This window comes from Rutidosis leptorrhynchoides, chromosome 2 (genome assembly GCF_046630445.1).
Source record: "Rutidosis leptorrhynchoides isolate AG116_Rl617_1_P2 chromosome 2, CSIRO_AGI_Rlap_v1, whole genome shotgun sequence".
Classification (NCBI taxonomy): domain Eukaryota; kingdom Viridiplantae; phylum Streptophyta; class Magnoliopsida; order Asterales; family Asteraceae; genus Rutidosis; species Rutidosis leptorrhynchoides.
The window spans coordinates 504,540,289-504,550,702 of NC_092334.1; the positions used below are offsets into that span (position 1 = coordinate 504,540,289).

The window sequence follows — 10,414 nt, forward strand, 5'->3', positions numbered from 1 at the left end:
AATGGACACTTGAAATGAGAAATTCCAAAATGAAAATATGTACATTTGTGGTGGGAGGGAGCTAGTAGTAAAAAAAAAAAAGTACTCCGTAATACATATAAACAAAAAGATACGTATGCTATTACAACTAGTTTTGAAAATTAGTATTTAGACATGATGACCACTCTTAAAATGTTACCTTTACCAAAAATAATAATTATACTTATACTTTCTATAATTATCAAATATCAAATATAATTAAACACATCATTACAAAATGCTAACATATTTATATTTCTCAACAATAATTTATCTGTTTTATTACTTTTTAATATATCCGTTTCTAACTACATTCCGACAGATTTTTCCGTCCATGGATACTCAAATGGCGACGGCGATGCCAGCCGGAAATGTACCGGAAGCTGACCCGGTATCCAGTCGACTCGGTAGCTCATCTTCTACTTCAACTCGCACTTCATGTAAGCCTTCATCGTCTCTCACAAATTCATCTTTCTTCCGGAATTTCGCGGGAAAATTCCGCTCGTCATCTTCAACCGCCACCGTCAAAACTGTGCCGGTATATCGTATATACACTAATTATCGTCCATTATACTAATGCATGTGTTCTTAAACGTACATTACAAATATTGAATTGAATTGATATCATAGACTCGTTTTGTTAGTTAAACTTATTCATTACATGAATTCGTGAATACTGTAGAGGGCATTTTGTGAAGAAGTGAACCTTTGAGTTTAAATAAAAAATTTTGTGTTATATAAAGATGATAAAATTTATACAAATAAATTAAGTTTTATATGTGCTTTCATTTAGTACAAGTTTTATCAAACATTACTTGTAAATAAACACAAAAAAAATTATTTATAGTCAAAGACTCAAAGTTATGAAAAAAATTAACCCAAACTATTCTATTTAGACGGAGGGAGTACATATTTACTATGGAGGCCACTTGTTTATGTGTGGTTATGGAGGCAGGTGGCCACTTAATTATTAGGTTAAAGTGTTAAACTACAAAATATTCATTATGCAGGAAAATGATTTCAGTGATAAAGAGTCTAAAGGAAAGAAGCAGTTACTGGCTTGCCCTATATGTTATGAAAAGTTAATATGGAGGGGTGATCCGGTTTTTTCCGTGTAAGTTATTAGTAGTTTCATTATATTGACTTAATTTTTAAAAAAATAATAATAAAAATAATTACTGGTATTTTTTTTGGTTAACAATGTTTAACTGTCAATACTAGTTTTCTTAAACTATATGAATTTCTTGATTTGAAATTGAAATCTACTCATGTCTTTCTGCTGATTCTTTACAACCATATACTCCGTATGTTGCAGAGATTCTACGCCTAGGTCTATTTTAAAATGCTATACCTGTAAAAAAATCTACACCGGTAATGAAACACATCTTGATCTCACCGTAATTAGTAGCTCGAAGAAATATGGTGAATCTATGCCAGCTTCTTCTGAGATTTTCAGGTATTTTGTAAAATTATCATAAACTTACTGATAGCTAGACCTTATGGCCTTATTGAACTATATTTATACTTCACCAAACCAAATTAATATGTTACTATCATTATGTGCCTAATTGCCTTTGAATGTCGTGTTTACTGATACAGGTTGCCAATAATGTCGTTCCTTTATGAGAGGGGCTGGCGACAGGGGTTTTCTGTAATGGGTGGTTACCCAGGCCCAGAGAAAGAGGTATTATGTTCCTCATATAATGGCCTTCCTGGAGAGTCTATTAATTATATATATGCTACAAGTGTCAATTTCGACCCATTGTTTGGGATATGTTGTATCCGTAACAGCTCAGATGGCTAAAATTAAAAGTTATCTTAATAGGTAATGGGTTTAATGGTTTGAAGCTGACCACATTGTATTGTCAAGGCATATAAGCTCCTAAATCATTTTTATAGAAAACATTATATTAATGGTGAAGAAATTTGATTTCGTAATCATGTTTTGCGTACTAATTATTTATAGAAGTTGGAAAAAAACATTTTCGGTCAACACAGCCTGATATGTAAACAAGATTTTCCATTTTGAGTTGACCCCGTTTGACATGTTACAAAACGCCCTTTTTGCCACCCCTAATATATACGGCAAGAGAAAATTAACATACATCAACAGCCATAGTTTCTTAAAAGGTTGCATATATAAGTTATGATCTAACTTTTCGGTTATTATTTCGTAACAGTTTGAATTGATGAGAGATTATCTTAAGCCAGTCAATGGAGGAAGCATTATTGATGCTAGTTGTGGTAGTGGGATGTTTTCAAGGCTTTTTGCAAAGAGCGGGCTATTTTCTCTTGTCGTGGGGCTAGATTTCTCAGAGTCTATGTTAAAGCAGTGTTATGACTACATCAATCGGGACATAAACATATCTAAAGAGTACATATCTTTATTCCATATACCACATATGGATTTCACAACGTTATTATCTGCGCTGAGTTTCTAATGGGCACTATGTATTTAGGAACTTAATCTTGGTTAGAGCTGATATTGCACGACTTCCATTTCCTTCAAGTTCTATAGACGCTGTGCACGCTGGGGCGGCTCTTCATTGTTGGCCCTCACCATCTGCTGGCGTACGTCTTCTGTAAAAATTGTCTTTTTCTTCTTTAAACAATTTAACATGCCTCGTTTATTTTCATTTTAAATATTTCGTAAAATATCATTAATATCATAAGCTGCATTTCATGCCAAATTATACAATGTTTTTGAACATTATATAATCACCTACTAAATTAATTTTGCTTTTAGGACTCACAGAAAAGTTGTTCAATCATCAATATTATGCTTTCTTTCTCTTATTTTGTTATATTTGGCCGGCCTATTTGTCGAACTCATCTTCACCTAATAATGTGGTGGGTAACAGGTAGCTGAAATAAGTCGAATTCTACGACCTGGAGGTGTTTTAGTTGCCACAACCTACATAATAGATGGTCCTTATTCATTAATCCCCTTTTTAGGGGCCCTACGCCAGGTATGCATTCAGCGGAACGTATACAGTTTACATATTCTACATAAGCATCTCTACAATTTAACAACCTGAACATCTCTAGAATAGTCAATAATTCTCTACAATCAAGTTCCTTAAATTTTCTCATGTATATTGTCAATAATTTGTAGACTAGTCCAGTTTATATAAAATTGAGACATAGATAGATATTATAGTATATGGAGTATATATGTTGATTTTATATAACTTATAACTTCATTATATACATGTTTTAGTAATAAACAAAATTATAGGATGTTACAGGTAGGGGTAGACATCTCGACCCATGTACTTAGCAATGGGTCAATGTAAATTTTTACTCTGTATTATTTTAGTTTCAAATGGGTCTAACAAAACTAAAATTAATAGAAAAAAGAATGGGTAGTAGTTGTAGAAAAACTAAATATTAATATGATGAAATTAAATAATAATTGCTAACTTGATTTATTAATGGAGTGGATTTTTGGTTATGTAATTGTAGAATCTGGGTCAGTTATCAGGGAGCCACCTTTACCTGTCTGAACGTGAATTACAAGAGCTCTGCTCAAGTTGTGGACTGGTGGACTACACATGTATTCGAAACAGAGCTTTTGTTATGATCTCTGCTCGAAAGCCAAGCTGAACACGGCCGATTGGCCTGATCGATTCTCACTGAAGATAAAGGCTGTTCTGATTTATAGGAACATTAACAGTTGTATATTACTTGTATGGATTCACGATAATAAAATTATTTTATGTAATATGCAAGAAAAAGTTTGAATTGTATATTTTAAACAGGGTATTCAGAGGATCAACTACTTGTATTATCTTTATGGACATGCAAAATTTAATGTTTCATTTGATAAAATGATAATCTGATAATGATTAAATGATAATCTGATCTTGTATTGAATACTTATGTGTTTTGATACAATTCGATTAAGTTCAGTTACATTTTGATGAGTGTTTTATACACAATAATTACAACAGCTATTTCTATTAAGGGTTAGGCTCCATTCTAGCTTTTGATACCACCTTTATGTAAGAGGAAATAGTGTGCAGCTGGTATCCGTTGAGTGCTGGAACATATGGCTGATTGTGAATTTCTATTCTTGGGATATGATGAAGATTCTCTATCTTCTGATCCTAAAGTCAACTTACTATAAAAGGTAAGTTAACTATAGTTGACTATTCTGTTTCTGCATTCTAACACTCCCCCTCAAGTTGAATAGTGGGGTTTCCAATGTTCAACTTGTCGAGAACTTCGCTGAAGAGTCTTTCATTCACAGATTTGGTGAGAAGGTCGGCTAGCTGGTCTTATGATCTAATTGATGGAAGAGAAATGATTTCACCGTCTAACTTTTCTCTGATGAAATGTCGATCGATTTCAACATGTTTAGTTCGGTCATGTTGGACGGGATTTTCTGAGATGACAATGGCCGCTTCGTTGTCGCATAAGATTTGAATGGCTTCTTTTGGAGGGAATCCAATTTCTGTCAAAGTTTTCGAATCCATAATGCTTCGACTACTCCATTTGCTATCCCTCTAAATTCTGATTCAGCACTTGACAAATAAACGACCTTTTGTTTCCTGCTTCTCCACGCAACTAAGTTTCCTCCAACTATTGTAAAGAAACCCGACGCAGAAAGTCTATCTCCTTTTTCTCCAGCCAAACTTGCATCTGTATAGATTTGAGTTTCAAGATGCCCGTTCTTTTTGAATACGACTCCATGGCCCGGTGTTTTCTTTAGGTATCGGATGATCCTTATTGCAGCTTCCATATGTTGAACCTGAGGTTGATGCATAAATTGGCTTACAACTCCGACTGCATGTGCTATATCTGGTCGAGTGTGAGCAAGATAAATAAGTTTTCCCACTATCCTTTGGTACTATCCTTTATCGGTTAGCTCAACATCATCTTCCATAAATAGTTTTTGATTTGAAATCATAAGAGTTTCAGCTGGTTTGCAATCAGTTATCCATGTTTCTGCAAGAAGATCAAGAATATATTTCTTTTGACAAATAAATATTCTCCAAGAAGAATTTAAGTCTACCTAAGTCTTTCATTTCAAATTCTTTAAATAAGTTTATTTTTAAATTAGAAATTTCTTCTTTATCATTTCCCGTTATTATTATATCATCAACATAAATGATTAAGCATGTAATTAAATTTTCTTTTTGTTTTAAAAAGAGAGTGTGATCCGAATTACTTTGTTTGAAATCAAATTTTTTCATAAATAATGTAAATCTCCCAAACCAAGCCCGTGGAAATAGTTTCAGCTCATATAAAAAAAATTAAGCCGACATACTTCCCTATCATTGAAGTTTCCCGCAAATTCTGGAGGAGCTTCCATATAAACTTCTTTTTTTAATTCGCCATGGAGAAAAGCATTCTTCACATCAAATTGGTGAAGTGGTCATTCTTAAAGAACTCTAATAGTATCAATCTTTGCAATCGGGGAAAAAGTCTCGGAATAATCTATTCCATAGGTTTGAGCATATCCATTGGCAACAAGAGGGGCTTTGTATCTTTCAATGGTGCCATCTGGTTTCCGTTTAATACATTTTTCCCATGTGTCATTTTTCTTAAGTGCTTCTATCTCTTCTTCCATAGCCTTTTTCCATTTCTCAGATATCATTGCTTGGTCAACAGTAGTTGGAATTTCTTCAGAGTATAAAGCGGAATTGAATTTTTGTGCCTCATTCGATAGGTTTCCTTGTGCAATATTCGCAATCGAATATCTTGACCTTTGAGCTTCTTTCTCTGGAGAGTATCTTTTTGGTGGTACACCTATGTTGGTTCATTGTGGTAACACATATCTTTCTGTGGTTTCATTGGGGTTTGAAGGGTTGGTGGCATCGCGAGTTGGATTGTTTTGTTTCTATTGAATTTGATGTTCATTAGTATTTGGTGTCTCGAAATTTGGTGTTAATGTTTGGATATGGTCGGGATCTGGTATTGGAATTTGAATATTGTCGGGACTTGGTATCAGTATTTGGATATTGTCAGGTTTAGGTGTCCATTGTATCCAACTTAGAGTGTCATTATTCTCTTTCGCCCCCCTCACTCGTGAGTTGGGTAAAAAAATATTCGGTTTTGACATAGTTACAGTTCATTGTAGTTAAAACATGACGTCGTTTTGGACTATAACACCGATATCCTTTTTGGTTTATTCCATAGCCAATCATGACACATTTTTCCGCACATGGATCAAGTTTGGTGCGCTCATGTTTTGGAATATGGACAAAGGCCGAGCACCCAAATATTCGAGGTTCAATTCTAAATGATGTCGAAAGGGTATGTAATTGAGAAAGAGTATCTTTAGGAATTTTTGTGCCCAAAATTTTAGTGGGTAAACGGTTGATAAGATAGGTAGCGGAAGCAAGAGCTTTGGGCCAAAAACTCTTCGGAACCTTGGATTCAATTAATAAAGCTCTTGTCATTTCTAAAAGTAGTCACTTTTTTCGTTCGGCTACTCCGTTTTGTTCGGGAGTATGAGCACAAGATGTTTGGTGAATAATCCCTTTATCTTCATAAAATTATTTCGTTGAAGTATTGACAAACTCGCCCCTCATTATCAGATCTTAAGATTTGTATGTTATTGTTAAATTGAGTTTATACCATTTTATAAAAATGGGAAAAAATTTCAAACACTTCTAATTTGTGAGTTAAAAGATAAATCCAGGTCATGCGTGAATGGTTATCAATAAATAAGACAAAATACCGGAAGTTCCCCCCCCCCCCCACCCAAATATCCGGTGCAGGACCCCATACATCAGAATGGATTAAAGCAAAATATACATCTTTTCTTGTACTACTAGGTTTAAATGTACTTCGGTGACTTTTGGCCAAAATACAATGTAAGTAACTAGAGGGGGTGAATAGTTACTTAATGCTAATTTTAAAACTTTTTTGATTTAGAACTTGAGATTACTATAGTGTGATTTGATTTGTTTGTTCATAAGTAAAGTAAATGCAAAGTTAAGGAATAAGAGAACAAACACGGAGATTTATAGTGGTTCGGGAAGATGTTAACTAATCTTTCTTAATTCACTCCTCAATTCTAACGAATTGAGAGTTAGTTTCACTATGATGCTCCAAATTCGGTAGAGTGTCCGGATACAACACTAGCTCCTCGATAAGTCGCAACTTAGGAAACTTTACGTCCCTTTGAAGAATTCACAATCACCAAATGCTCTTACCACAAGACCCTAATGCTCCAACTAAGTGAAACCTCAGCTATCTTCTAGATCACTTTAAAAAGATAGTTTACAAGTAAACTCACAACTAAGTTTACAATCACTCTTGCTTGAATCACTCTAAATAGATTACAATAGTATTTGAATGATATCAATAAATATATGGAAGTGTAAGTGCAAGAGGATAGTCTTCAAGTGCTCCAAGGTTTGGATTTTATAGGCAAGAGAAATTCAAACTCGACTGACTGAAGCTCACCTCACGGTCGACCGTGGGTCGACCGTGCATGTCTCTTACTTTTAAATTTGTAGCCGTTTGAGATCTTTAAATTTGTCATTTTCCCTTATTGGATGGCTGAAATTAGATGCCAAAAACATATGAAAAGACCTGCATTACCCCTTTTATCGTGGATGTATTCTTTGAGGTTGACCTTGGCTTAAAAGAGGAAAGTTTCATTGTACTAGTGGTATGTCATTGATTTCCCTTTATGGTAAATGCAGAATTTTGATCCCTTGACAACCACAAGCATCCAAACTTTAAGTCACATATCTTTAAGGCTTTTGTCAACATTAGTTTTGCAAGTATATGTATTCATTGGTTACTTGCAACCTTCTAAATAAGACCATTTGTTTTACATGAAGACTTTTGGGAGTAACTCTTATTAAGCATGTAAGTAGTGCTTAATGGTTAATCAAGTGGAGAGCATCTCTTTAGTTGGGACTTTAATGACCATCCTAATCATTTCATTATTTTAATTTAGATTTAAAAAAAAATGACTTTGAAAAAGATCTTTTAGCAATACTTATGTGTTAACATTAATCACAAGCTAAAAGTGTCATTAGGACGTCATTAAGTGTGATTAACCAAGAATGGTGTTTTAATGACAAAAACTCATTTGGATATGAAGGAGATAACTATTCTAAGTGTGTTGACATAAGTTTTGTAAATTATAGATGTCCCGAAGTAGTCAAACATTTTTTGATCAAAAATTCAGACAGAGAGTACTGCGCTCGACCCACGGCTGACTGTGGAGTCGACTGTGTACCTTGTTCCCTTGAACCAAGGTACAGGGCATCCACGGTCTGACCTGCGGTCGACCGTGGACCCATCCGTGCTCTTCCAGTGTTTTTCATATGACTATTTTGACTTGTCTATTTTATGTATTGGTCGTTTGCTAGAGTTTGTGTAGGCTTGTGAACTTGTGTAATACTATACGTTGTTTAAGCACATAAGACTTGGTGTCATCATAAAAACAAAGTGGTTAACATTTGAATATTATCATCGGATCACTAACCAACATACAAGTTTCACAATTTAAAGTAACATTGGATAGAAAAGGCTAGGAAATAAAGCATGTAAGTATCCGGCAGAAGGGTGGCCAAATCTCCTATGCCATAATCATGCCTCCCTATCAGGTGTTCCGTGTGCAAGCATCACAGAACCTTGTTGGGTTACTTCGTCTACATAGTATAACCCACCCCATTCAGTGCCCCGCCCAATAATCAACCCGATCCTGATATCTTGAAGGATACAAAAGGTAGGGTGTAATAAAACAGAACAATTTATTTCTTTTGTCACGTGACTAACAGATAATAGTTTGTGAGACAAGGTTGAAATATATAAACAATTAGATAATTTCATAGTCGGTGTAATTTCAATTCTCCCACCCCCTTCTACTTGTACAATGCCTCCATTGGCCGTTTGAATTTTATTAACCCGAGGTTTTGATTTGGAACAAAAATTTGTTTTTGCAAAAGTCATGGTGTGGGTAGCACCGCAGTAAAAAATCCACTCATTAGTTTTTATATTATTTAAAATAATGTTAGCTTTTCTGGTAAAACTATAACTATTTAAATGTTCCTTTTCCAAACTAATATCATGTTTTTGGGCTAGTTAAATATTAGGTTTTTGGGCCTGGTCAAAACAACCCTTCAATTTTTGGGCCAAATACTCCCCTTTAAGCCCAAGATTAACCTCACCCCTTTTTCTTTTTACAAAATCGGTTCTGGCAACTGGAATATTCGAGATATCATTCCCAAATTTAGGGTTCGTGATATTTCTATTCCTTTAATCATTTTCTGGTGATTTCGATCGAGAAATAAGGATCTAATCCTTCTTCTTTGATAATTTGAAATCAGTTTAACCGACGTGGGTGACGGAAGGGAATCGATTTAGGGAACAGATTTGGGTTTCCCTGTCACACCCCCACCTGACCCATTATGACGTTGCGTGACTTCATGGTCCCAGTCCAGTCTTCTATCAGAGAGTGCGAAAGCTAGCTACAAACTTGAGAATACATGCATAAAAAGACGGTCAACATAACGTTGGTGAGTTCATAGGTTTTAGTTGCACAAGTAAAATGATTTGACTACAAGAGTTCACAGTTTAAATCAGTTTGTGATCTGTCTGGATAATATTTTAGAAAGGTTTCACATATCACACACAAGTTGACAGTAAAACGAATAAAAAGTTTTGAAATAACTTACTAGTAATACAGATTGTAAGTTTTCAAGTTCATAAATAGTTTCACAGTAAAACGGATCACAAGATCTCAAGCTTAAATTAAGTTGCTAGTAACACGGATCGCAACTTTTCAAGTTCATAAATAGTTTAGACGTAATATGATCTCAAGCTTTCAAGTATGAAAATAGCTTTGTAGTTCATAACATTTCAAGTTTATAAACATTTCCACGGACTATAAGATTTTACTGTTATCTAGTTCATAAACAGTCTTCAAATAGTTTTTGTGGACCACAAGATTCAAAGTATAACAACAGTTCAAGTTTAAGCTAGTTTCCAAATGATTATCAAGTTGGTTCGAATACAGTCAAAAAGTATATTCTATATGATAGAGCTCCCAAAATTGAACTAAACGTTTTAGATACCGAAGTATCCGTACCCGAAAATCATGGTCACTCACAGTCCAAAAGTGACCCATTACTAAGTCTAAGCATCCGATAGCCTAGAAGGCCTATCCTGATGTGGTTGTCAGCACATATAGATCTATCCCCATTATTCGCGTTTACCAAATCTAGGTAATTAACAATATTGGAATCGGGATTTCAATGGACTATAAAACTTACTCCGTAGAATATAGTTTAGTTACTCATGTCCACAACGTAATACATAGATCAAACACGGTTCTCAACTCAAATCATAAAACGTTTAAAAAAGAGACTACAAACTTATTTATAACAAACTTCAAAACACCTAAAGTGCACCAAACAATAAGCAT

The 10,414-nt window shown here is 34.5% G+C and overlaps 1 protein-coding gene across 1 annotated transcript; it reads left to right on the forward strand.

Moving 5' to 3' along the window:
• Positions 1-364: 364 nt before the first annotated feature.
• LOC139892772 (uncharacterized methyltransferase At1g78140, chloroplastic-like) lies at positions 365-3,624 on the forward strand. Its single transcript, XM_071875895.1, has 8 exons — positions 365-556; positions 1,029-1,132; positions 1,334-1,474; positions 1,618-1,702; positions 2,199-2,392; positions 2,478-2,589; positions 2,880-2,987; positions 3,484-3,624. Exons 1-8 carry the CDS (start codon positions 365-367, stop codon positions 3,622-3,624), a joined length of 1,077 nt encoding a protein of 358 aa, XP_071731996.1.
• Positions 3,625-10,414: the final 6,790 nt, after the last annotated feature.

Bases quoted from the DNA above. Each gene is read 5' to 3' on its own strand.
- LOC139892772 (XM_071875895.1), top strand. From the start codon at position 365: ATGGCGACGGCGATGCCAGCCGGAAATGTACCGGAAGCTGACCCGGTA. The intron at 557-1,028 runs GTATATCGTATA...TTCATTATGCAG, and splicing joins CCACCGTCAAAACTGTGCCG to GAAAATGATTTCAGTGATAA. The intron at 1,133-1,333 runs GTAAGTTATTAG...CGTATGTTGCAG, and splicing joins GGTGATCCGGTTTTTTCCGT to AGATTCTACGCCTAGGTCTA.